This window comes from Phyllobates terribilis, unplaced genomic scaffold, assembly GCF_046119375.1.
Source record: "Phyllobates terribilis strain yellow unplaced genomic scaffold, ASM4611937v1 Scaffold_11__3_contigs__length_659146591, whole genome shotgun sequence".
Classification (NCBI taxonomy): Eukaryota; Metazoa; Chordata; class Amphibia; order Anura; family Dendrobatidae; genus Phyllobates; species Phyllobates terribilis.
This window is the reverse complement of record NW_027362771.1, coordinates 127,961,408-127,989,204: the sequence shown is the minus strand read 5'-3', so window position 1 is coordinate 127,989,204 and position 27,797 is coordinate 127,961,408. Positions and strand designations below refer to the sequence as shown.

Genomic DNA, 27,797 nt, shown 5'->3' with positions numbered 1-27,797 from the left:
TCGGAGTGCTACCTTTATTGGCTAACCAGGACAAAATATATATTTACAAGCTTTCAGAGCATTGGGGCTCCTTCAGGCAGGTTCAGGCATAAAAGAGTTTACATCCATTGTAGTCCAAATGTAAATCAATACCATGAAGGTTTTCTCAAAGGGATTGTTCCTCAATTACATGTCACGTTTCTCTGCTAGATCATACAAAACAATTCTTTTGCTTAGAACTATTATTTTTTTTTAAGAGCCCATCTTTATATATCAGTGTTACATACTTGTTATGGCACCCTTGGATCTCTCGTGATTCCCTGTCAGAACATCCACCTAATGTATCAAGCAGTCATGGACACGTTTAGCCACTCGATCAGTCTTTCTTGTGTACAGAAGGCAGATTGATTCTTGCTATTGTGCAGGCCAGCCAATAAGAAACTGAACACGGTAAGAAGCACTGGACACATCAAGAGAACATTGTGAGGAAAATCAAAAGAACCAGGGGGTGCCATAGCAAGTATGTGACAGCAGTTTCTAGAGGGAACATTTCTGCTTGTGGAGAGTGGCATGCATGACATGCCTATGTAAGGAGACTTATAGGCCATGCGTTGCTCTTCTAGGAAATTATATATGCAAGAGGACTTGAACTCTAGTGCCACCTATTGGAAGTAGCAAATCTAAAAGTTAATATTGACCCTTAAACAACCCTTGCTACATGACTTACCATAAAAGACAAACCAAAATCTCAATATGCAGACATTTGTTGCACTGAGGAGGGGCAACACTCCGAAACATGTGTCTGCAAATTGAGATTCTGGTTCTTTTATCCTAAGTCATATGACAAGGCTCGTTTAAGGGTCGATAATGACTTTTAGGATTGCTATTTCCAATAGGTAGCGCTAGAGTTCTAGTCCTCTACTTCTCTGAAGAGGCAATTTGCATGGCATGGGGTATTTTTTTATATTATTCTGATTGTAAAATGGGCATGTTTTGTCTGATTAATCAGAGATCCCCTTCAATATTTAGAAATGTAATGAAAATAAAATTGTAGGAAGCAGAAGTGAAAAGCCCTTCTTGGACTTTTCTTTTGGCTGACCTTACTGTTTACTTGAGTCAATACATGAATGTCTCCTCACCAAGGGGCAAGCCAAGGTTAACTATCCACTAATGGATCTACAAATATATGGCAGTTTATTTGAGGATTGTGCGACTGTGTTCATTCCTATGTGTCATGTGATGTATTAGTTGGTTCTCTTTATACTATCCAGGTGCTACTTTGCCTGTTAATATTTTTAAAAAAATGGGGTCATTCCAGTAAAACATCAATGCTTAATAGATATCTTGGAACATTAAAATCTATCACTTTATGATATGCAGATGTTGTGGAGCCGCCCGTGCCTGTCACTGGGAACAGTAATCGGAGATCTGTCAGCACTTTGAAGCCATGTGCTAAAGATGCGTATATGCTCTTTCAGGTAATCCTTCTAGTCATGTAGATGTAAGTCACACAAGCATATATTCTGTTATCCCAGAGAATCGGTTTAATAGTGTGCCCAAAATATTCTCCATCTCCTCCATTCTGTTAGTCTGTGATAATTGGACTGCACTTAGATGTCATCCAAGTGCAGTCCAATGTTTTCTGCGCACTCATTAACTTGCATGGCTGAGTGCGATCCGAATATTGGATCAAACTCAGCATGCTGTGATTTTTCTCCTCAGTCCAGCTCTATTCAAGGAAAAAATCAGACGTGCACAACCTCATAGACTAACATTGGTCAGAGTGCGATCTGATGTTTTGACTAATAGTATGGTCATCTACACGAGCCCTAAAGATGAGTGGTGCAGCTTTCAACGGTGTTTCCTAGAGTTTTGCTTTATTGATTATTGTTATTTAATAATCCTATTAATGGTTTCCCCTGACTTCCTTAGGATTTGTGTCAGCTGGTTAATGCTGATGCTCCCTACTGGCTGGTAGGAATGACAGAAATGACAAGGACGTTTGGCTTGGAACTTCTGGAATCGGTCCTTAATGACTTTCCACAAGTTTTCTTGCAGGTAATTACAGCTGTTGCTTCATGTCTGAAACTGTGAGGTGGGTAATAAGTTTATAGAGAAAAGTCTAATACTATGTTTGCTTTTGCTAATTCCACTTTTTTATTTTTTTTTATTTTACAGCATCAAGAATTTAGTTTCCTATTGAAAGAACGCGTGTGTCCTCTTGTGATCAAGCTCTTTTCGCCAAATATTAAATTCCGCCAAGGCTCCAGTAGTAATTCTTCTCCTGCTCCTGTTGAGAAACCCTACTTTCCTATATGTATGAGACTGCTCCGAGTTGTATCTGTACTTATTAAGCAATTTTATGGCCTTTTGGTAAGGCAATACATTTATTTTACATTTTCTGGGGTGCTTTAGTGCATGTTCTAGAATTATTTTATCTTTTTTCAAAGTGCTGAGCTCAGGAGGCAGATTTGATCAGCTTCTGTATGAAGGAGCACACGGAACAATGTATGGGCTACATAGAAAGTCTATAATCCCCCAGACCGTGTGTACCGTACTTTTCTAAAAGTCTTTTGAGCTATCGTTGGGGGCTCCGGAACCCAGATCCCCATCAATCCGCATGGTGTCACACTTAAGGGTGTGTTACAGCAAACTAAATATACAAATTGCCTCTTTGGAGAGAAAGAGAACTTGAACTCTAGCTCCACCTATTGGAAGTAGCAATTCTAAAAGTCAATATCAACTCTTTAACAAGCCTTGCCATATGACTTAAGATAAAATCAAACCAGAATCTCAGTTTGCAGACTGTTTTGCAGTGTTGCCTCTCATCAGTGCAAAGTAAGAGATCTGATTTGGCTGGGTGAGAGGCTTAAGACTAGGACCCAAGGGGTAAGATTTCTCCTTATGGAGAGTGAAATGCCAGAGTGAGGAGACTTATACGCCATGCATGCTCCTCTGGGAAATTAAATGTGCAAATTGCCTCTTCAGAGAGGAAGAGGACTTGAACTCTAGTACCACCTATTGGAAGTAAGCTTCCATTTAACTGTACAGGTAGATACTGACTGCTGTGAAAACTGATTGTATGCACACAAATCTATCACTGTAAGGGAATCTGTCACAAGAGCAGCATAATGTAGGGCCAGGGACCCTGAATCCAGCGATGTGTCACTTAAGGGGCGTTTACACTGCAGGATAATCGTGAATGTGTGTTGTTAAAAACTGTCGTTCCACGATTATCTTGTACAGGCTGCCGAACACCCGATGAACGAGCAATACCGTTGATCAACAGGTGAAATGATCTTTTATAGAGCATAAGATTATCGTTCTTGGCGGTGCATCGTCCTGTATAAACAGGAGTCACACAGCCGAGGACTATGGCAGTCTATGTGCACTAAGCGAGCAGCAATAGATCGCTCAGTGTGCATCCTTTACTTTGGTCTGCCTGTGTAAACAGACACATACAAATGACCTCCATTCGGTAAAGTTTTCCGATTTATGGTCGTATTGTCCCGCTGGCTGCTCTGTTTAAATGGACCCTTACTGGGCTGCTTGCTGTAGTTTTGCTAATATCCTACTGATAAAACAGTGATTTTATCACTAGAGGACTAGTAAATCTGCTGTCATGTAGTCCTCTATATAATCATGAGTCTGTATAACTACCATCAACATAATGCATGCTTTATATAAGTTGGGGGCACTGCAGTGTATAAAAAGCATTGAATAAGCCCAGTTTCTTTTGTAGGTGACTGAGTGTGAGATCTTTCTATCACTATTAGTGAAATTTCTGGATGCCGATAAGCCCCAGTGGCTACGAGCTGTGGCTGTGGAGTCTATACACAGACTGTGCGTTCAGCCCCAGCTGCTCAGGTACTTTTTGTTTTACACTGTTTAGTTTTGGCTTTAATAAATAGTTTATATTGATCTTATACTATAGTTTCTCTATCACTTCATTGGGGGGACACAGGAAACCATGGTTTTATGCTGCTGCCACTAGGAGGCAGAAAAAATGCTAGCTGGACAGGTACCCTCGACTTCTTCTAGGTATCCATGGCGGTCTGGGCTTCAGAATACTCGTGGTCTCAGGCGGCTTAGAACTCAATGTCCGGTCGGCGGTGAGGTTATAGTTTCTCCCCCTCTGCGGCATCACCGAGGCCTACTTTTCCGGCAGGTCATGCCTCTGTCCTCCTTTCACCAATTGGCGTTGCGCAACTTTTTTCTCGCACTTTTTTTTTTTTTGATCACGCCCCCACCCGGCATCCTATCATAGCTGCTTTTTTTCACTGACCAATTACATTTGCACGGGTACACTTGTGCTCCTTTCAGGGCCACGCCTCTTTCCTTCCTCGTCTGCGTCATTACACTTTGCCCTCAGTCTGCTTTCGGTGCTCTGCCCCTCTCCGGTCCCCCATGTCTGCGGCTCCACTTCCTCTTTCTGTGCCTTAGCCTCCCTGGCCGGGCCAAGTCGCAATGACTTCTGGCGGCCGGTCGCAACACTGCATTCGGCAGCGCCATTCAGCATCCAGCCTCAGTAATGCAATTGGCAGGCACAGTGCCACCTTCTGGCCTTCCGCAGCACTGCATTATTTAAAAAGATTGCAGGAGCTCCTGCTTACCAGTCGACAGCGGTGCCTCCTCTCTTTTTTTTCTTTCTCGCAGCTTGGTGCTCCTGTCAGGTAGATCCCCTGTCTCTATAGGGAGTAGAGGGTTACTTTTGTTAGACTTTAATGGCTCTGTGTTGAGTTATTTAGAGGACACACCAAATTTACAGTTATACAAGTTGTACACTGACTAATTTACATTGTATCAGTGTCATATCTTCAGTGTTGTCCCATAAAAAGATATAATAAAATATTTACAAAAATATGAGGGGTCTATTGACTTCTGTGAGATACTATAGCTACGCACAATGGACATGAGAGCCATGAAATCCACAAGACCGGTGAAGGTGTCCTATGCTTGCATCTAGTGAAAATGTTTTTAGTTATTAAATCTGCTTCTGCATTGCCTGGCTCCTCTACCCTGGCTCAGGAGCCTCTTGCAGCCTGCCACTAGAGTACTTCCCTTCCCATTGGGCTTCTATTCCGTCCATATGTGTCTGTACGACCAATGTGTCCAGACCTCATCCGCAGTTATGTACCTTTTGCCTATGCCGACATCCGCCTGGTACTCTGTCCACTACCCAGAGTGAGTCAGTTTTCACCACTACCATGAACCAACATGGCTGATCGCAGTTGTCCAGTGGCCTTGAGCGGATTCATTGCCTCCGCAATTAGGCAAAAGGGCTCTATGGTGGCTCATTGGCTAGCACTGTTTCTTTGCAGTTCTGGGGTTAGGCGTCAGATCCCACCAGGTACCATGTCTGCAAGGAGTGTATATTTTCTGTTAGTCGGCACTTAGGTCTACCTTCCCTCTTAGGCTCAGAGGCAACTGTAGATTACAGCTGCCAAGAGCCTGACCGCCATGTGAACGGGTTCTTCTCATACAAAGATATTGTATCCTTTTCTAAAAATATGCAGCCGATGGAATCCCTAGCTAGGTCTGCCCTTGTGCCTGTTCATTTTTTTCTGCACCTGGGTATCTCTTCTGGGACTCCTGCAACTCGTTCGTTGGACCTTGTAGAGCGGATTGCTCTTATAAAACTAGCTCGGTATCTTGCCTCTCGTTCAGCTTCTGACGATTATCAACATCATTGTGATAATCTGTCGCATTGTGGCTTAAGTCAGGATATGCAGATCTGCATGCAGGATCCATTGTTATTTTTCTCTTTTCAGGACTGTCACCCGTCTGGGATTAAGATGGACATGGGTCACCTCAGACACCACAGAAGCACATCCTCCTAACAAACAGAGACCCAATCAATGTAGTTCGTTTGCATCTTCTCTCCCATATGCCAGGAGAAACCTCCGCTTCACGTGAAAGGAAACCCTTCTACAGGACAGTTACACACGTGAATTTTTTCAGGTGGACAACTGTCTTCATCTCTGCCGGATCAGGTGACCCTCCACAGTCTCCGACACTCCTTTTTCAGAGAATATCATCCTTGTGAGTTACGTCCTCCAAGGAACTCCTCCTTGTCTTTTGGTCTTCCAAGGCCATCGCATTTTTCCTCCATTCAAACCTTTTTTGTTCCCACTCTCTTACAAGAGTGCCTCAGTGGGACCACGAAACAACCTCATGCTGGTGAACTGTTTGTCATTTTAGGAAGGAGTCCCATCATTCAGTGATAGCCTCCATGGAGTGCGAGAGATTTCTATGTTCATGGAGGTTCAGGACAACTACCTTCACATACTATCCCTAGACCGCAAGAGATTTCCTCTCCTGCAGTCCCAAGAATCACTTATCTAGACATGTTTTTGATCAAGGTTCCTGTTTTCCTGCTCGGCGCAAGAGTCTTCGAATCTTTTAGGTTGGATCATCTACTTATGGAGTGCTCCTCTGTTCTGGGTCTGGCGGCTAGTCTTCTCCATATGCTGCTTGTTACCCACGAGCAAGAGTCTTCTCCCGGAAGAAAAGAGCACAGCTTTTCATCTCGGGATTCCATTACCTAGACTTTCCTCTCTATGTTCCCCTTGTCATTGCATGAGTCCTTTGGACCATAGGATAGCTTCAATAGAAGCGTTCCCTTTTTCTCAGATCTATAGTAGGCCCTCTCCACAGCCCTCCCTTCTGTAGCTTGGGATTGTTTCGTCCTCTCCATGTAGTGACTGGCCCTTCTCCCTCCATGAGTCAATAGCTCATGGACTGGATTCCACCCCCCCCCACCTCTTCCCCATTCTCATGGGAGATCTTCCTACTGCTTTGCTGAGGGGAAGTGATGGCGAACGCAAGTCTCCTGGGTTGGGGAGCAGTATCCCTGTAACCTACGTATTTTGAAGACTTTCACATTCCTCACTCCTGTAATAGCAGGATCTTTGCTGTCGAACAGTCTGGTCTGCATCCAATCCAGAAATGCCATGGCCGCGGAATTCATCAATGTCTAGTACTCGACATTGGGTGATGTGTAAGGGTTATCTTGTACTATGTCTGGCGGAACAGGGTGTGTCGGTGGTTGTCAGCAGTACACATCCGCGGAGTTGACAACTGAGCCTCAAGCTTTCAGACTGCGAATGACGCTCTGCAGGGGAGCAGTTTCTGTTTTCGAAGACCTCTAACCAGGTCTGCCTATGACTATGATGAACCTCGCAGAATTCAAGGGGATCTTATCGTACCTTCAGCTGAAGCGCTCCCGGGTCAAAGGTTTTTCAATACGCAGGGCCCGGGGGTCCGACCTGAGGTTTTCTCATCTGTTTTTTTGCCCGTTTCCGTTTACAATTGTATCTCCCACCATTGGGACTGTTTTGGGGCATCCCATGGTTTCCTGTGTCCCCCAATAAAGCGATAGAGAAAATAAGATTTTGGGTACTCACCATAAAATCTCTTTCTCAGAACCTTCATTGGGGAACACAGCACTCGCCCTTACTTCTCCTACTGCTTTCTCACTATCTGAAAAGCTTGGCTCCAGTCGGTGGGTGTAGCCTTCTGGGGAGGAGTTAGGCTAAGTGCCCACGATGCAGAAATGCTCCGGATTTTTCTTGAGCGTTTCTGCATCTCCTGCAGATTTTCCATGCGTTTCTCCTGCCAGGGACAAGCTTAAGTGAAGCGTTCTTCACATGCATTTCTGCATGCAGATTTTACCATCACTTGGAAAGTGCTTGACAACTTGGTCACACTCTATAAATCCATGCAAACGGCATGGATTTATATAGTGTGACCGTAAAAGAATGGTAAAAAATAAATATTATACTTACCGTCTGATGGCCCCAGGTGTGTCGCGGTGGTCTAAAAGGACCTTCCATGACGTCATTTAGTCATGTGACGGGTTACGCGACCGCCGACGTAAGCGGTTGCGTGACCCGTCACATGACTAAATGACGTCATGGCAGGTGCTTTTAGACCATTGCGAGCTGCCGGCAAGCCAGGATGGATCGCTATGGAGACCAGGGGCCATCAGAAGGTAAGTATAATGTATATTTTTTATTTTATTCTTTTTTTTTTTTTTTTTTTACAAGTACTATGGTACCCGGGTCTGGAGGAGAGTCTCCTCTTCTCCAGACCCGGGTACCATCCGCACATTGAACTGAATGTGCACATGTAGTGATGCAGATATTATTCTATTCAGTGCAAGTCAATGGTGGAGAAAATGCAGCGATTCCGCAAAATAATTGGTAGTGCTGAGGATTTTTCCGCAATGATAATCCGCAGCGGAAATTTCCGCAGTAGTTGCATAGCACATTTAAGTGTTTCTGCAGCGGAATTGCCGCTGTGGAAACGCTTAAAAAGCGCATAGTGGGCACACAGCCTTAGCTTTTTTTTTCTGCCTAGTGTCAGCCTCCCAGCGGCGGCAGCAGCATACACCCTTGGTTTCCTGTGTCCCTCAATGAAGACTCAAGAGAGAGAGATTTTACTGTGATTGCTCAAAATCTTCTTTTTTCTTTATTGGAAAAGAAGGTCCTGGCTCTTGGATATGTCTAGATTCCTCATTCCATGAATGATGAGCATCTGCACGATTGTGATTTATATCTGCCTGTGCTTTTAGCTGATGATGATAGCATTCTCTGCTAAGTGTTATGTTTCCATGTGTTTTTTTTTTTTCTTTTTTAACTAACCATAACTTGTTTAATGACTCAGGTCCTTCTGCCAGTCCTATGACATGAAACAACACTCCACAAAAGTTTTCCGAGACATTGTCAATGCGTTGGGATCCTTTATTCAGTCACTCTTCCTTATACCAAGTGCTGGAAATGCCTCCACAGCATCCATCCCCATTGGTAATTTCTTTTACTCTCTATTTTTGTCTATCACTCTCACCTTCTCTTTCATTCTCCCACCCCCAGTATTTGTCAGCTCCGTGTGTGCTGGATAACATGATTTATTGTGTTCTGCTGTTAACAGGTTTTTAGATTTGTTGTTTGCAGACTGTAACATTTCTTAGTGTTTCCTGTATATTTTTTTTCTGACTTTGATATTGATTGGCTTGCCTTATTATAGACCATGAATATGATAGTGGCGTACTATTCCCTGTACCCCAACTGATCATCTGATTAAGGGGGCTGCTGCATTCCTGCAAGCATTAGCTCCACTTCTTTGTTAAGTGTAGCTGAAATTACATGGAGCTGTGCCTTTTATGAAAAAAAGGGACATAAGGCTCATCAGAGTGCTAGATTGGAGTGATACCAGAAGGCGATTTTATAGTGTTGGCTTATTGTAAGGATATCAAAGTTTTAGGCATGTTCTTAGGGTGCGTTAACATTTGCTTTATTTACAGCTGGCTCTAGCTCCAGTGCCCCTGCCCCAAATCCAGCTACACCAGGGATGGCAGCAGCAGCTGGTAACACAACTGTTCTCCCTGCTTTTGAATATCGAGGCACCTGGATTCCAATCATAACCATCTCTGTTCAAGGCAGCGCTAAAGCAACCTAGTAAGTGCACAAGAAATGCATTGTTATTTAATTAAATGGGTGGTCCAACAGTAAAATCATTTTTTAAAGCATTGATTGATTAAAAATAATAAACAGAATCAAACTCGCCTTCCAGCACCTCAGCAAATCCAGCACATTCAGCTTCGGAAGTCTGCGCCAGCTTCGGGAACGATGTCTGCCCTGTTCAGAAGTCACAGCAGATGATTAGAATACCATATCATCAGAGAAACATCCAATGACGCTCTCTTCTAGTCACCGGACTCCTGCAGCGGTGTTGTGACTTCTGAACAGGACAGACATGGCCTGTGAAGCTAGCATACACCTCCTGCCCCTTGCGCAGAATTTGCAGGGGTGCTGGTAGGCAAATTTGCATCCATTTCATATTTTTAATCAATCATTGTTATTTAATAAAAAATATATATTAAAGGGATTGTCTGGTTTGCGATCCCTCTACTTGACTGCAGACGACTGTAGTGACAGTGTGTGATTCACACACCGTCACGATTGCCCAGTGCTCCCTGTGCGAGAGGGAGGTCACATGACTGCATTTAAAGTGGGGAAAATAAGTATATGCTACACTGTCAATTTTGCAAGTTTTCCCACCTACAAAGAATGGAGAGGTCTGAAATTTTTATCTTAGGTACACTTCAACTGTGAGAGACAGAATCTAACAAAAAAAAACAGAAAACCACATTGTATGATTTTTAAATAATTAAATTGCATTTTATTGCATGATATAAGTATTTGATCACCTACCAACCAGCAAGAATTCTGTCTCTCACACACCTGTTAGTTTTTCTTTAAGAAGCCCTCCTACTCTGCACTCATTACCTATATTTAATTGCACCTGTTTGAACTCGTTACCTGTATAAAGAGCACCTGTCCACGCACTCAATCTTCCTCGGTCTGGGGCTCCATGCAAGATCTCACCTCGTGGGGTAAGGATGATTCTGAGAAAGGTCATGAATCAGCCCAGAACTACACATGGAGAACCTGATCAATGACCTGAAGGGAGCTGGGACCACAGTCTCAAACATTACTGTTAGTAACACATTATGCCGTCATGGATTAAAATCCTGTAGGGCACGCAAGGTCCCCTGCTTACACCAGCACATGTCCAGGCCTGTTAGAGGTTCACCAAGGACCATATGAATGATCCAGAGGAGGTATGGTGGAAAGTTACAGTACAGACCAAAAGTTTGGACACACCTTCTCATTTAAAGATTTGATGGAATAGCATGCCGCTGCAAGATGCTGTGGTAGCCATGCTGGTTCAGTATGCCTTCAATTTTGAATAAATCCCAACAGTGTCACCAGCAAAGCACCCCACACCATCACACCTCCTCCTCCATGCTTCACGGTGGGAACTAGGCATGTAGAGTCCATCCATTCATCTTTTCTGCGTCGCACAAACACACGGTGGTTGGAACCAAAGATCTCAAATTTGGACTCATCAGACCAAAGCACAGATTTCCACTGGTCTAATGTCCATTCCTTGTGTTCTTTAGCCCAAACAAGTCTCTTCTGCTTGTTGCCTTCCTTAGCAGTGGTTTCCTAGCAGCTATTTTACCATGAAGGCCTGCTGCACAAAGTCTCCTCTTAACAGTTGTTGAAGAGATGTGTCTGCTGCTAGAACTCTGTGTGGCATTGACCTGGTCTCTAATCTGAGCTGCTGTTAACCTGCAATTTCTGAGGCTGGTGACTCGGATAGACTTATCCTCAGAAGCAGAGGTGACTCTTATTCTTCCTTTCCTGGGGCGGTCCTCATGTGAGCCAGTTCCTCTGTAGCGCTTGATGGTTTTTGCAACTGCACTTGGGGACACTTTCAAAGTTTGCCCAATTTTTCGGACTGACTGACCTTCATTTATTAAAGTAATGATGACCACTTTACTTAGCTGCTTTTTTCTTGCCATAATACAAATTCTAACAGTCTATTCAGTAGGACTATCAGCTGTGTATCCACCTGACTTCTGCACAACACAACTGATGGTCCCAACCCCATTTATATGGCAAGAAATCCCACTTACTAAACCTGACAGGGCACACCTGTGAAGTGAAAACCATTTCCGGTGACTACCTCTTGAAGCTCATCACGAGAATGCCAAGAGTGTGCAAAGCAGTCATCAAAGCAAAAGGTGGCTACTTTGAAGAACCTAGAATATAAGACATATTTTCAGTTGTTTCACACTTTTTTGTTAAGTATATAATTCCACATGTGTTAATTCATAGTTTTGATGCCTTCAGTGTGAATGTACAATTTTCATAGTCATGAAACTACTAAATCTTTAAATGAGAAGGTGTGTCCAAACTTTTGGTCTCTACTGTATGTGGTCAAATAAGACCAAAATAGAACTTTTTTGGTATCAACTCCACTTGCCGTGTTTGGAGGAAGAAGAAGGATGAGTACAACCAGGGCTGTGGAGTCAGTATAAAATGGACCGACTCCGACTCCTAAAATATGTAATAAATTGGGTACAGTAGTTCAATGCAGTTTGTGGGTAAAGTTATGAAATTGCCTATAAATGTCTGTCCTATTCCTGATCTAAGGGTCTAGACTTTTAGCTGAGATTATTCTGTGCTACAGTAAATTTATCACTTAAACATGAGTCATGTATGAAGGAGTCGGTGGCATGGAAATTGAGGAGTCGGAGGTTTGGCTTACCGACTCCACAGCCCTGAGTACAACCCCAAGAACACCGTCCCAACCGTGAAGCATGGCAGGGGAAACATCATACTTTGGGGGTGCTTTTCTGCAAAGGGGACAGGATAACTGTACTGTATTGAAGGGAGGATGGATGGGGTCATGTATAGTGAGAGTTTGACCAACAACCTCCGTCCCTCAGTGAGATCATGGCTCGGACTTCCAGCATGACAATGACCTGAAACACGCAGCCAGGGCAACTAAGGAGTGGCTCTGTAAGAAGTATTTCAAGGTCCTGGAGTGGGCTAGCCAGTCTTCAGACCTGAACCCAATAGAAAATCTTTGAAGGGAGCTGAAACTCATTGTTGCCAGCGATATCCCCGAAACCTGAAAGATCTGGAGAAGATCTGTATGGAGGAGTGGGCCAAAATCCATGCTGTAGTGTGTGCAAACTTGGTCAGGGAAACTTCTGACCTCTTTGATTGCAAACAAGGGTTTCTGTACCAAATATTAAGATCTGTTACTCTGTCGCCTCATTGGGGGACACAGGACCATGGGTGTTATGCTGCTGTCCACTAGGAGGCGACACTATGCATAATCTGAAAAAGATTAACCGTGGCTCCTCCTCTGCAGTATACACCCCTGGACGGCATCAGCCTTCTCCAGTTTTTGCTTAGTGTCGCATAGGAGGCACACCTAAAACTTTTACTCCGTTTTCACCGACGGGATTACAGATGAAGAAAAGTGGGTCTACTGCGAGACTCCCGGCATGGCTCCTTCCTCGGCCCCTTATTATGGGGTGCACGGTTGAAGTCGAGATGGCTATTCCCCATGTCGCTCCTTCCCTAGCCCCTCGGGTGCTGGTTCGAAGTCGAGACCCCCCTCCTTCCCCAATTCCTTTTTGTTTCTGGGTTGAGGTCGAGGCGAGGATATAGCCCCCTGATTGTGACAACAGCACCTCCCTAATCCCACCCTGGGGGTATTAGGTTGAAACGCCTCAGGTAGGGCCTGTACAGGCAGCAGCTCCCAGCAGCCAGCACACTACGGCTGAATCCAGGGACCCCAGCTCTGCTGCGGGCTCCTGTCGGGGCCGGGGGTAGTGCAGGCAGAACACAACAGAGGCACAGGCCTCCCTGTGCCCTGTTTCTGCGGCAGCACCAGCTCTATGGTGCCTCAGGGGGACTCCTTACAGGGCCCCCCCCCTTCCGCTTATACCCCACCGCTATCCTGCCTTTAAATCCGGGGGGGGGGGGGGGGTCCGGTTCAGATCCGGCCCCCTCCCGGACTTCCGCGCCGGCCTGCAGTCCCTTTGGGCATCAGGCATCTAATTTAGGCCGCGGCTTCGGCCTAGCCGAAGCCGCCACCTCCTCTCCCCGGCCCGCCCCCCGGATGACAAATATGACACTCTACAGTGTCAGAGGGGGCGGATCGAGACTGAAAGGGCTCGATTTCACACAGTTCTGCCGCCCTTTTCAGCTCTCCGCCCCCTTCTTTCTTAACTTTACTCCGGCGGCCATTATCTGCTGCAGGATAAGGGAAGACCAGCCAGTCTCCGGGGGGCACAGGACTGTGGATCTTCGGCGCTGGACCTAGGGGCACACTGGTGGGATAAGATCACAGCTGGAGTTCTTCCTCGGCTGTGAGTCCATTATTCCTTATAGGCTCCTCTGCATAGCCACCCCTGTAGGGCTTTCTGCATAGCCACCCCAGTTCACTATGCCGGGCTCAAGGTCCAAGAGAACCAGGCAGGACTGCTATTATGCACTCTGTACAGCCTGCAGCAATACTCTCCCAAGTGGCAGCACGTACCCGCACTGCCAGGACTGCATCCAGACTACTGTGCCAGAGCCCCAAGAAGCCCCTGCCAATGCTTCGTGTCTAATGCCACGCCGGAATGGGTCAGATGTCACAATCTATGACGCAGTCTATAGATAACCTAACCTCCACATTGCTTCAGGCTCTGCAGAGTCATGCCTCGGCTATGAAGACAGGTAGGTCAGGAAACTAGTGTCTTCGGGATACAAGATAGAGTTCACTTCCAACCCACCTAACAGACTTTCTTTCTGTTCCCCCAAAACCGCCAGCCAGGGCTTGTGCCTTCCGCCAAGTGATCTTCTCGCTTCTTCAAGCAGGAGTCATAGTATCGGTCCCCGCGGCCGAGCGCTTCCGAGGTTTCTACTCCAATTTATTTTTAGTCCCCAGGAAAGGAGGCGGGGTACGGCCCATACTGGACCTAAAACAGCTCAACAAATATGTACGGGTACGTCACTTCCGCATGGAGTCCCTTCGGTCCATCATTGCGTCCATGGAAAAGGGAGAATTTCTCGCCTCCATAGACATACAAGACGCATACCTGCACATATCAATTGTACCTGCCCATCAGAGATTTCTCAGGTTCGCAGTCGACCAGGACCACTACCAGTTCGTGGCTCTCCTTTTCTGACTTGCCACGGCTCCCAGAGTATTTACCAAAGTCATGTCAGCCACCATGGACGTCCTGCACTCCAGAGGCATAGTAGTCGTTCCATACCTGGGCGATCTCCTTATCAAGGCTCCCACCTTCAAGGACTGCGAGCTCAGCGTCTCAATCACAATCGACACTCTGAGTCGCCTGGGCTGGTTAGTCAACCTACAAAAGTCGTCACCAACCCCGAGTGAGTCTCTGACCTTCCTGGGAATGCTATTTAACACCTTCAAGGGTCTAGTGCTTCTTCCCAAGGACAAGACACTGCCTCTCCGTCTAGGAGTTCGCACTCTCCTCAGCAAACCCCCTCGATCTCTCCGGTTTGCCATGAGAGTCCTCGGCAGGATGGTGGCGGCAATAGAAGCGGTCCCATTTGCCCAACTTCACCTCAGGCCTCTCCAACTAGCCATCCTCAAGTCATGGGACAGGAACCCTTGTTCTCTCGACAGGGAATTCTAGCTAACGTCGTCAACCAGGAGGACAACTGGGAAGCAGACTTCCTCAGCCGGCAAGGAATGGACTCGGAAGAGTGGTCTCTCCATCCCGAAGTTTTTTGACAGATCTGCCATCGCTGGGGGACTCTGCACGTGGACCTAATGGCATCCCACTAAAATGCCAAGGTCTCCAACTTCATGGCCAGAACTCACGACCCTCGGGCGCTAGGAGCGGACGCCCTGGTTCAGGACTGGACCCAGTTCCAGCTCCTGTACATTTTTCCACCTCTCCCCCTGATATCCAGAGTGGTGAGGAAGATCAAGCAAGAGGGAGTTCCAACCATCCTAATCGCACCGGACTGGCCCAGACGTACATGGTACGCCGACATCGTACAGCTCACAGCAGACGTCCCCTGGCGTCTCCCCGACTGCCCGGATCTTCTGTCACAAGGCCCGTTCTACCACCAGAACTCAGGGGCCCTCAATTTGACGGCGTGGCCATTGAGACCTGGGTTCTAACCCAGTCAGGGTTCTCGCCGGACGTCATTGGAACCATGATCAGGGCACGGAAGCCAACCTCTGCTAAGATTTATTACCGTACCTGGAAAGCCTTCTTTACCTGGTGCGAATCTAGTGGCCAGACCCCATTCCCTTATTCCCTCCCCAGGGTACTTGGGTTTCTCCAATCGGGTCTGGAGGCCAGACTGTCCCTGGCCTCCCTTAAGAGCCAGGTGTCAGCTCTCTCAGTGCTTTTTCAGAGGTGCATTGCTAACAAGCCGCAAGTAAGGACATTTCTTCAGGGGGTTTCCCGATTTGTTCCCCCCTACGACCACTAGAAACGTGGGACCTCAACCTGGTGCTGACAGCATTGCAGGAAACACCCTTTGAACCCCTTAGGGAAGTCCTACTCCACCTTCTATCCCAGAAAGTGGTTTTCCTGGTGGCAATCACCTCGCTACGCAGGGTGTCTGAACTGACAGCACTCTCCTGCAGACGGCCCTTCCTGGCTTATTACCAGGACAAGGTAGTTCTCCGTACGGTTCCATCCTTCCTTCCGAAGGTTGTGTCCAACTTCCACCTCAATGAGGAAATTTCACTGCCATCCCTCTGTCCGGTCCCGGTTCATAGAGTGGAGAAGGCTCTGCATACGCTTGACCTTGTCAGGGCATTGCGTATCTATGTGTCTAGGACTGCGCCCTTCCGGAAGTCTGATTCTCTTTTATTTCTTCTGGAAGGCGGCCGCAAGGGTCTGCCAGCTTCCAAAGCTACCCTTGCCAGGTGGATCAAATCCACCATACAAGAGGCCTACCGCCTCAAAAATTCTCCTCTTCCAGCAGGTATTACGGCACACTCTACACGTGCGGTAGGGACCTCCTGGGCCATTCGGCACCAGGCTTCGGTACAACAGTGTGTAAGGCAGCCACCTGGACTAGTCTACACACGTTTACCAAACACTACAGGGTTCATACCCAGTCCTCAGCAGACGCGAGCCTGGGTAGATGTGTTCTGCAGGCGGCGGTACCCCAATTATAGGGGCCTGTCTACATAATATTCGTCCATTGCTTCCCACCCAGGGACGGCTTTGGGACGTCCCATGGTCCTGTGTCCCCCAATGAGGCGACAGAGTAAAGGAAATCTTTTTCAGATTATGCATAGTGTCGCCTCCTAGTGGACAGCAGCATAACACCCATGGTCCTGTGTCCCCCAATTAGAGGCTAAGAGAAAGAGATTTTACTGTGAGTACACAAAAATCTCCTTTTTTCTATTGTATCAAATACTTATTTCATTCAATAAAATGCAAACTAATTATGAAAAATAATACAATGTCATTTTTCTGGATTTTTTTTAAGATTCTGTCTCTCACAGTTGACGTGTACCTACGATAAAAATTACAGACCACTCCATTCTCTGAAGGTGGGAAAACTTGCAAAATCGGCAGTGTATCAAATACTTATTTCTCCAATGTGATTTGCGTACTTTTGGCCATGCGACCACCAATTAGCACACATAATAAAGGGGAATCGTGATGGTGTGCGCATCGTACATTGTCGTGATTCAGCAGTCATATAGATTTCTTTTCAGCCCGGAATATCCCATTAAGTCATCTTTTACTTTCTGTTCAGAAACGTATCATTTTTTATGCCTCTTAAAGAAGTACTCAACAAAATTTTTATGCTCTTAACATATTGCAGTCACCATATTATATGACACTGTATACTTACAATTGCTCATTTTGCCCTTGAATAATTCTTCTCTTTTCCATTTTGTCTATGACATCATGTGATTAAAAACTGACTAGCTGAATTTTTCTAAGCTTCTCTTTGTAGAAACAGGAGGTCAATTTTCCCTGTATAACTCAAAAGTCATTGCAAAAGTCCCTGGTGGGGTGGGGGGTGGAAGCAGCTGGGTCAGGAGTTGAAGAGGGGAATGATAAATGCAGGGACAAGACACTGTTTCTACATAGAGCAGAGAAAAGAGAAGAATTATCGGGTAGAAAGGCAAAATGAGCAATTGTAAGTACACAGTGCTATATAATATGATGACTGCAATATATTAGGAGGATGAAAACTTTGGGAGGAGTGCTTCTTTAACTGAGATTCTCCCATAATCATTCCAATCATTACACATCTCATTCATTTAATGAAGCTGAGGGTTTCTAGTAAGCTAATAAATAATAATAACAATATAAGCAATTACTGTATATTCCCATACAGAAATATTACCCTTTTTGAGTGTTTGCAGTGGTGACTAATTTTGTAAAAGTGATGCACATGTTTGGAGAGGAGCCAGTGTGAGCTACATGGTGTTAATATTGCTTATATTGCATATTACCATGTTGGACACATTTTCTTCTGCTCATAATCTTTTGCTTTTTCATTATCTATTCTCTTAGCCATTTGATTTGCATTATTTCCTTTCTGTTGCAGTCTTGAAATGCTGGACAAAGTGGAACCTCCAACTATCCCAGAGGGCTATGCTATGTCTGTGGCATTTCACTGCTTGCTAGATCTGGTGCGAGGTATCACTACCATGATTGAAGGAGAAATTGGTCAGGCTGAAACAGACTCCCAGATATCCGCAGAAGAACCTCCATCACCCACCATTGAGCAGAAAGATGGCAGCTCTGTGTCAGATCCACCTGAGGAAGAACCAGGTTTTTTTTTTTTTACTAAGTTTCTAACACTTTAGGGGGTGTCATTCATCCATTTTCATATAGCTAAAAATGTCACTGTGTGCAGAAGATTCTTAAACCATGCTTTCTGGTTGGTTTTTTGAATTTTTGCATCTTTTACAATAAAGTTGGCTTCATGCTGGGCTCCCATGAAAGAGATTGGGCCAACATTTACTCTTTAAAGCAGTGTTTTTATATTTCAGCTCTGGAGTGGTATCACTAACGTAAGTTCCCTGACCCTAATATTATACTTACCAGCCACTGTCTTTCGCTCTTCCTGGTCCCGTTCCGCCATCTTGTGATCGCAACTTCTGACTGACTGGGAAGTCAGAGGGTAACGGTCACAAGCTCTCAGCGTAAGTCTATGAGGGCCTCTTTCTGTCTCATAGACTTGCATTGAACTATCCCAGTAAACACTGGAGCTATCCGGCAGGGCATAAACTGCTGGAGACAACCTGGAGCGGCGCTGAGAAAAGAAGACGGCGGCTGGTAAGTATGATACTAGGGGCAGGGAACTTAGATTAATAGCACCACTCAAGCAGCAAAATAAAAACTGCTGGTGTGGTGCATTAAAAAAAACAACTTCTTGCGTCAGTCACTGTCTTTTACGTTTACAGATGAGGAGACATAGAATATATTCCAGAGGTTCTCTTTACATAAACTTTTCTTAGTAATTGTTTTTCTTCTTTTAAAGTTGGTAGAACTGTTTGGGAGGAGATGATCAATGCCTGTTGGTGTGGACTGCTCGCTGCCCTCTCCTTGCTTTTGGATGCAAGGTAAGAAGAAAAGCTTTTCACTTAAACGGTTTATGTGCTTGTTGTCACTGTGCGTAATGGTTCTTAAATGACTTTTCAGATGTTTTCAAGCAATTGGTTTTCACTTGATTTCTTGAGCATCTTAGGGTATTTTGCATTTTTTTTGTATGATTTGTGTTGGAATCTTAATTAGCGCACCTTACTGCTATGTAATGTATAGAGCTCCTTGGTGTGATGGTGTTATATAGATAATCACTGTAGGGGCAAATAACTGTAATATGATCCCGTAGACCAGTGACATCATCTGCTGGGGCGGCACTAGTCCTCCTGCAGGCTTTGTATAGTGACACCGCTCTGCTGACGGCTTATTACTAAGCGGACAACAGACCGGACGCTGCGCTCTGGGCACAGGGGTCGATCATGCATAAGGGACACACTCTGGGACCGAGCAGGGACCAACCCCTGAAACGAGCATCATTGATGACACTTCAGGGAGGGGTTAGGGGCTGTGATAGTGACCACAGACTCTGCTCCCTGATTGCTTTGCTGTAAAATTTTTATAGCAAGTATTTTAGAAAACAGCTTATGTTATGGGACTAAATAGCTAGGGAAAATGTTTTGCTATCTGACCACCCATTTAAAGGATTAGTCAAGCTCTGCTCACTTCTGCAATGAGAGGCGAGAGGGGCAGGTGACATCACAGCTATAGATGAAAAAAAAAAGCTCTCACAAAATACATATTACACTTTGGGGCTTGGCTCATATTGAAAAATACTATTGACCTCCAATATTTATGTAGTACTAACTCCCTTTCATCAGTATATTACAATCTAAATGGAGTGAATAACCACTGAAGTTCACACATATACACACTGCTCAAAAAAATAAAGGGAACACTTAAACTACAGAATATAACTCCTAGTAAATCAAACTTCTGTGAAATCAAACTGTCCACTTAGGAAGCAACACTGATTGACAATCAATTTCACATGCTGCTGTGCAAGTGGAATAGACAATAGATGGAAATTATTGGCAATTATCAAGACACCCTCAATAAAGGAGTGGTTCTGCATGTGGGGACCACAGACCATATCTCAGTACCAATGCTTTCTGGCTGATGTTTTGGTCACTTTTGAATGTTGGTTGTGCTTTCACACTCGTGGTAGCATGAGACGGACTCTACAACCCACAGAAGTTGCTCAGGTAGTGCAGCTCATCCAGGATGGCACATCAATGCGAGCTGTGGCAAGAAGGTTTGCGGTGTCTGTCAGCGTAGTGTCCAGAGGCTGGAGGTGCTACCAGGAGACAGGCCAGTACACCAGGAGACGTGGAGGGGGCCGTAGGAGGGCAATATCCCAGCAGCAGGACCGCTACCTCCGCCTTTGTGCAAGGAGGAACAGAAGGAGCACTGCCAGAGACCTGCAAAATTACCTCCAGCAGGCCACAAATGTGCATGTGTCTGCACAAACAGTTAGAAACCGACTCCATGAGGGTGGTATGAGGGCCCGACGTCCACAGATGGGGGTTGTGTGCACAGCCCAACACCGTGTAGGACGCTTTGCATTTGCCACAGAACACCAGGATTGGCAAAGTCGCCACTGGCGCCCTGTGCTCTTCACAGATGAAAGCAGGTTCACACTGAGCACATGTGACAGACGTGACAGAGTCTCGAGATGCCGTGTAGAGCGATCTGCTGCCTGCAACATCCTTCAGCATGGCCGGTTTGGCAGTGGGTCAGTAATGATGTAAATTGGCCTATACCGCATGTTTTTTTTTTGCCTTCCCCTGGATCAACGCTGCGGAAAAGCTGCAGTGCACAAGAAATAGGCTGAACTGGATGGACGCTTGTCTTTTTTCGGCCTTATAAACTATGTAACTATGTAATGGTGTGGGTGGCATTTCTTTGAAGGGCCGCACAGCCCTCCATGTTGACTTCAGAGGTAGCCTGACTGCCATTAGGTACCGAGGTGAGATCCTCAGACCCCTTGTGAGACCATATACTGGTGCTGGTTCCTCCTAATGCAGGACAATGCCAGACCTCATGTGGCTGGAGTGTGTCAGCATTTCCTGCAAAATGAAGGCATTGAAGCTATGGACTGGCCCGCCCGTTCCCCAGACCTGAATCCGATTGAGCACATCTGGGACATCATGTCTCGCTCCATCCACCAACGTCACGTAGCACCACAGACTGTCCAGGAGTTGGCGGATGCTTTAGTCCATGTCTGGGAGGAGATCTCACAGGAGACCATCCGCAACCTCATCAGGAGCATGCCCAGGCGTTGTAGGGAGGTCATACAGGCACGTGGAGGCCACACACAATACTGAGCCTCATTTTGACTTGTTTTAAGGACATTACATCAAAGTTGGATCAGCCTGTAGTGTGTTTTTCCACTTTAATTTTGGGGGTGACTCCAAATCCAGGCCTCCATTGGTTAATAAATTAGATTTCCATTGATGATTTTTGTGTGATTTTGTTGTCAGCACATTCAGCTTTGTACAGAACAAAGTATTCAATGACAATATTTCATTCATTCTGATCTAGGATGTGTTATTTGAGTATTCCCTTTATTTTTGAGCAGTGTAGTTCACTTTATTACAAATGCGTATTAAAAACATAATCTCACAGTCCTGTATAGACTCAAAAATTATTTCCATAAATTACACCTGCAAAAGCAATTTTCCACCATAACCTTATGTAGTGTCTGAATAGTGACACTGGATAAATTAATCAAGCCATACAATTAGTGTCCCTTCACATATAGCAATTTTCTGTCTTAAATGGGTTTTCCCACGAACAACCTACATTTTAATGAATAGATCTTGGAATAATAATAATAACTTCCATAATTGGATGTGTTTAAATAAAATGTTCCTGTGCTGAGATAATCTTATAAATGTGCCCCTGCTGTGTACTGTGTAATGGCTGTGTCTGGCCATACAGGGACATGGGCTGATCATACCACATCTCCTGGGTAAGAGAGGAAGCAAAAGAGTATACAGACAAGACAAGCATTTTTTTTAACACATTCAAATGTGGAACATATTTTTATTCTAAGATCTATTGATTAAAATTAATTTTGTTCGCAGGAAAGCCTCCTTTAATTCCAATCCAATTACCTCATGAGGATAGACACACAGATCACTGAAAAAGTCTCCCCCTATAAAGGAGGTGGACGTTAAAGCTTTGCGGTGGCGATCCCCCAAAGTGCTTTTCATGACTTATGGCTTCAATAGGAAGCATTCCAAGATGTGTGTGATCGGCAGGTATCACGCATCTGTCCCATTCTAGGAGCAATACCTGCTGATTGTGACATTTCCTGACAGGTATCAGTAAACTTAATGTCACCTGCCCCGCTCGCCTATCGATGCTAATGTGGAAAAACCCCTGAAATGCTTTCTTCATCCAGTTTTCTTACCCTAAGGGCTCGGGCAAACGACTATATTATCGTTCCGATTGTGATCCGACAAAACATCGGATCGCACCTGAACCAATGTTATTCTATGGGGCCGAGCACATGTCCGATTTTTTTTTTTAATTGGACAGTCTTTCAAAAGAAAAAAAATCGCTGCATGCCCAAGTTTAATCCAATATTCAGATCGCACTTGGCTATGTAAGGTAATCAATGAGTGTGAAACATCGGACTGCACTCGGATAACATCTGTGTGCAGTCCAATTTCCGCGGTCTCACAGAATGGAGAAGATGGAGACACTTCTCTTTGTCCATCTTCTCATCTCAGAGAATCGGAGCACACTGCTCACACTCTGATCAGAGTTTCATTTGAATGATAGACCCAATTCTCTCGAATGAGACATCTGTCGGCATCTGCCCCAGGTGGTAACATTTTTGCGAGTATTGCGCTGACATGCTTCGTTGTAAGACCCTTTCAAACTGCACGTAGAGAAGTTTGTTACTGCATAATATATCTAATACTACGGTTTAAAAGCTGGTAACGCAGTGCCATTTGTTTTTGTCATTTTACTTCCAGCACGGACGAAACGGCAACAGAAAATATCTTAAAAGCTGAAATGACTATGGCAGCTCTGTGTGGAAAGCTGGGACTTGTCACTCCAAGAGATGCCTTCATTACTGCCATTTGTAAAGGCTCCTTACCGCCACACTATGCCCTCACTGTACTGAACAGTACATCTGCTGCTCTGAGCAACAAAAGTAAGCACTTTTACATATGGGCGGGGGTAAAAACCCCAGGGTCTCCTTGCTTAGCAGTAAGTCGTTGTCTCTGTGTGCAAACAATACATGTTCTGCCAACAATGGGATATGTTCTATGCATGATTATTAATTCATACCTTCTTATATTATCGATTTTCCTTTTTTTTAATCCGCATTTTCTACAGCAGGGAATGTATCCGCTCAAACCTAATATGCCAAAGCATATAAGCTTACACAGTGGACAAATTACAAGTTCATGTAGCTTTGGAAAAAATGCGAATTGTCTTCTTAACTTCCAGTATTTATATATTTTTTCCTTTCTATATATATTGCTTGTATTCTTTTTCTCCAGCTTATTCGATCCAGGGGCAAAGTGTGCAGATGATCAGCCCATCAAGCGACTCTCACCAGCAAGTAGTAGCGGTTGGACAGCCTCTTGCGCTGCAGCCACAAGGAACAGTAATGGTACTGGAAATTAATCATTTTTTATTTTAGATTCATACTTATGTCAGAGCCTCCATTAGGAACAAGTTCAGCCTGTCTTATAGAAAAAAAAGTGCAACATGATGCGCTATTTCATTTCCTGCAAAATGACAGCCACCTGAACAGAACCGTCTATAGTTAATCGGGTCAATCAGCTCTGACTTTGTTCGTCATAGGAACCTGAAAACATACCCCAGCCTTACCTACTCATTTTTCTTTTTCTTCCAGCTTACTGCTAAGAATATACAGTGTATGCGGACCCTACTTAATTTGGCACACTGTCATGGTGGGCATTTGGGGACTTCTTGGCAACTTGTCCTTGCAACTCTTCAGGTACGTAGTACCTTATAAACCATAAGAGCTATATATCATTTTTTTTAAGACTAAAACAAAGCAAATAGTACTTGTAAATTGTTTGTCAATTAAAGATAAGTGCATACACTGCTTTACATTACACCAAGTAGTCCTTTTGTAGGTGGAAACATTTTTGGGATATCACTGTGAAATTAACCATTTTGAGTGTCCAGAATTGTTCTTATAGCACATATTAATCTGCCATAGGAAACAGATGGAATAAAGGTAATTTCATCTGCCTTGCTGTACCATTATCAAAGTGATTTAGATGCCTCCAGTCTGCCAGAAAGTATTGTGATTTATATAAGGGCTGGGGTCTCTGGTGGTTGGGTGCTTATGCCTCGATTAATGAAGACTGGCAATTGAGGGGGCACGGTGGAGTCACACTCCTGATTCATGAAGAAGTGCACACCTCTTCGTGAATCTGGAGTGTCACACTAGTGGAGACAGGGACTGAAGTGCGATTTCTGGCATAGAAGGGGGCACAGCTCATCATGAATTAGACATATGTGGCGTCACGCGCCCACCGCACCTTCTGTCCCTCCCCAGCTCCCCCTGACTTGCGACAAAATTTTGCAGATTTATGCCAGAATTCTGGCGAAATTGCTTTGATGAATTGGAGCCTTGATGAATATTTAGTCACAGAAAGATATGATTTACTTTTAAATGCTGTCCTTCCCACATGATATATTCTTTTTACTGTTTTATAGTAATGTCTATCTTGCTTACATGATTCTAGTTAGTTCTCTAATTGTATATCAGTTTGCAATATGTTCCTGTGTATTAACAGAAATCTCTTTACTTAGCACTTGGTGTGGATCCTTGGCTTAAAACCCAGCAGTGGTGGTGCACTAAAGCCTGGGCGAGCGGTGGAGGGCCCTAGCACTGTGAGCATAATCTGTATAGAAATCATGCCATTATACAATATACTAGCTGGCATATCGGAATAATCTGCGTTTTGTTCTTCTAGGTGTTGACCACTGCCGTTATGACGGACTTGCCTGTTATCTCCACAATACTTTCCCGACTGTTTGAAAGCTCGCAGTAAGAGAATTTAATTATTAACACATCAAGATATTCTGGTTAATCCTTTAGCTGCCAGGAGTTTTGGGACACATTTCATTTTTACACTATAGCAGAAAAAACAAAATTATAAAATAAAGTCGTGTTATACCCCAATGCCTATGTATTGTCTGGAAAAAGACCCCCGTCATATTGTGGAAATTTCACCTAGCACTTTACACCCATGGGGTCCTTTATGCAATTTTGTATCAATGTATGGTGCAAAAAAATTACACATTTGTGGCTAAAACTCTGAATTAAGTAGAGCTTCAGATGCAAAACATCTCCTAAATGCCTGTGTGCAGAGTTCAGACATGCCAATTATGAGTCAATATGCATATATCGTCACTCAAGCACCTATCACTGTATACATTATTTACTATCTCCTCCCTTCCTGCTATGTCCTGCTGATCATTGAGGGTCCGGGTCTTGAGACCTCCATAGATCTCTTAATATTTAATTGTAAAGGTCTCCGGACTCAGAAAACCCACCAATCGGCAGGACATGTAGAGAAGGGGATGGTAAATAAAAAAAGATTAAAATGTAAGTACACTTTAAAGGTATAAAGAAGTATGTATGATCCAGATCCCAGTAAAATTAAGTGCGCCATTAAATTTGGACCTGCTATTGTAGTAAAAAATTAAGACCCTCTAGATGTGACAATCCGAGAGTACACATCCTTTCTGCTTGGTAAGCCGACTGATACCATGACCATAGGTTTTGTATCACGTCACTGCAAGGCTATACATGGTGAACAGGAACAGGTGTGATCTTTCCTCCTGCTGTGACTTGCAGCTTGTCGTGCATTCTGATCCCCGAATATTGCACTTTCTTACCCTCATATTGTTTGAAATCCACAATATCAATCCACCTTAGCTTCATGTCTTATTTTTCTAGTTGAGATGCTCTGCTATTGTCATGACATATGTCCATGGCTGTGAAAGATGAAACTGTGTGTAGTTGAATTGCATGTTTCATTGGAGGCCATTACATAGTCTGCTTCCATCTATTGCTTAAATTGTCTTAGATAATGTTGCAAGTTAATTGATAGGTGGTCCCGGCATTTACTCATTGTAGTACCATGGAAGGTGCAACACTGGGCTTGGATTCCCTGGCTATAATCGTTATAATCATTTCAAAAGCTTGCAAAGGATTAATGATTGGTGCTCTTCTGGTTGATCTGTGCATACATTTCTGAGTAATTTCTTCACAATGAGTGGTTTTCCCATAATGGCATAGTTCTGCAGTAAACTGTAAACCAAAAATATAGGTCAAGGAAATATGGGAAAAAACTCTTAAGACTCTATTATGGTTTCAGATACCTGGATGATGTGTCTTTGCATCATCTCATAAATGCACTGTGCTCATTATCGCTGGAGGCTATGGACATGGCGTATGGAAATAGCAAGGTAAGACACATCATGGCTGTATAGATAAGTGTAATGTAGATGGGGGCGCTGGTAAGTAATTCACTCAGTCCTGCAGCAGATAAAGACAGCTACCACAAGCTGTAAGGGTAAAAGATATATGTATCCGCGCTGATGCATATATCTTTTATTATCCTGTATAGATAAATGTGGCAGATTTAAATGGCAGATATTTACTTGACCAGGCTGAAAAGCATAGGTCTTATTGTGCGGGAGAAGGTAGCCTGTAATAGAGTACATGTGAGGGGTATAGAGACAGGCGGTATTAGAGTAGATGTGTCGTGGATACAGCATGATATACAGGATAGGGGATGGGGAGATCTAGTATAGCATAGGTATACAAGGTCAGAAGATATCCACATGTATATGTGATGGTAATATGTACACTAATGTATTATGGCACCTTGCAGTGTCTCAGCCGGTACAATTAAAATGTCTACATTGCCACAAATCCTACCCTTGCCATCAAGTCTACATTCTAAGAAATTCATAGGTTAAGATGCACCACAATTCCAACCACTGTCAAGAAGTGACACCTGCACAAAATTTGTGCTATAAAGCAATTTGAGAACTTGGAAATGGCAGATTCCAGATTTGTAACATATTTCACCCCTTTGTTTAAAGGTCCGTTTACACTGCACGATTAGGAAGACTCTTTTCAAGATAATCGCGCTGTCTAAACAGGCCGCCAATCATCAAAATGCACGTTCAGCGAGTAAAATTACCTTTATGCAGCTCAAAAGATTATCATTCTCGGCAGCACTTTGTTTTGTGTAAACAGGACTTGTGCTTCTGGGAACAGTGGCTGCTTAAGTGCACGGAGTGATCTAGAACAGATCATTTAGTGAGCATCTAAAGCAGGGCTGAGCTGTGTAAGCAGGATATTAAGTGTCAAGCATCACGCAGTTTAAAGGGAATCTGTCAGCAGGTTTTTGCTATGTAATCTGAAGACAGCAGGAGATAGAGATTGAAATACAGAGGTCAGGGATGTGTCACTTGTCAAAGTGCATGCTGTTGATTACTAATTGTGAAGGATTTATCACTAAGAGATTAACATTGCTGGAGTAGTCCGACTCCACCCCCTCCTGTGATAAGCACCTCACTTTCTATGGACTTTGTACATACAGTGCCTGGTGTGAGCGAGGTTAGATTTCTCAGCTCTGCTTCATGCTAAATCTGAAAGCTGTGTAAGAGAACGGCTGCACCCAGTAATCTACGTGATACATCGTTGGATTCAGCTTCCCTTTACCTACATAAGGCTGTTTTAGATGAGGTAGAAAAACCTGCTGACAGATTCCCTTTAATTGCACCTTAAAGTGGTTGTCTGTGACTCTAACATTGATGGCCTGTCCTTAGGATTGATCATCAATATTTGATTGTTGGGGGTGCGATACACAGC

At 44.4% G+C, this 27,797-nt stretch overlaps 1 protein-coding gene across 2 annotated transcripts in view; it reads left to right on the top strand.

Moving 5' to 3' along the window:
• The window catches only part of MON2 (MON2 homolog, regulator of endosome-to-Golgi trafficking), a 144,066-nt gene that overhangs the window by 39,265 nt on the left and 77,004 nt on the right, over positions 1-27,797 (top strand). For both annotated transcript variants that reach the window (XM_073651592.1, XM_073651591.1), the window contains exons 6-19: positions 1,360-1,457; positions 1,912-2,037; positions 2,158-2,352; positions 3,722-3,846; positions 8,647-8,786; positions 9,284-9,437; positions 17,904-18,130; positions 18,843-18,924; positions 22,891-23,072; positions 23,425-23,537; positions 23,784-23,888; positions 24,716-24,796; positions 24,880-24,953; positions 26,290-26,380. In XM_073651592.1, the coding sequence (XP_073507693.1) occupies positions 1,360-1,457; positions 1,912-2,037; positions 2,158-2,352; positions 3,722-3,846; positions 8,647-8,786; positions 9,284-9,437; positions 17,904-18,130; positions 18,843-18,924; positions 22,891-23,072; positions 23,425-23,537; positions 23,784-23,888; positions 24,716-24,796; positions 24,880-24,953; positions 26,290-26,380 (1,793 nt within the window). The remainder of the gene's footprint in view (positions 1-1,359; positions 1,458-1,911; positions 2,038-2,157; positions 2,353-3,721; positions 3,847-8,646; positions 8,787-9,283; positions 9,438-17,903; positions 18,131-18,842; positions 18,925-22,890; positions 23,073-23,424; positions 23,538-23,783; positions 23,889-24,715; positions 24,797-24,879; positions 24,954-26,289; positions 26,381-27,797) is intronic.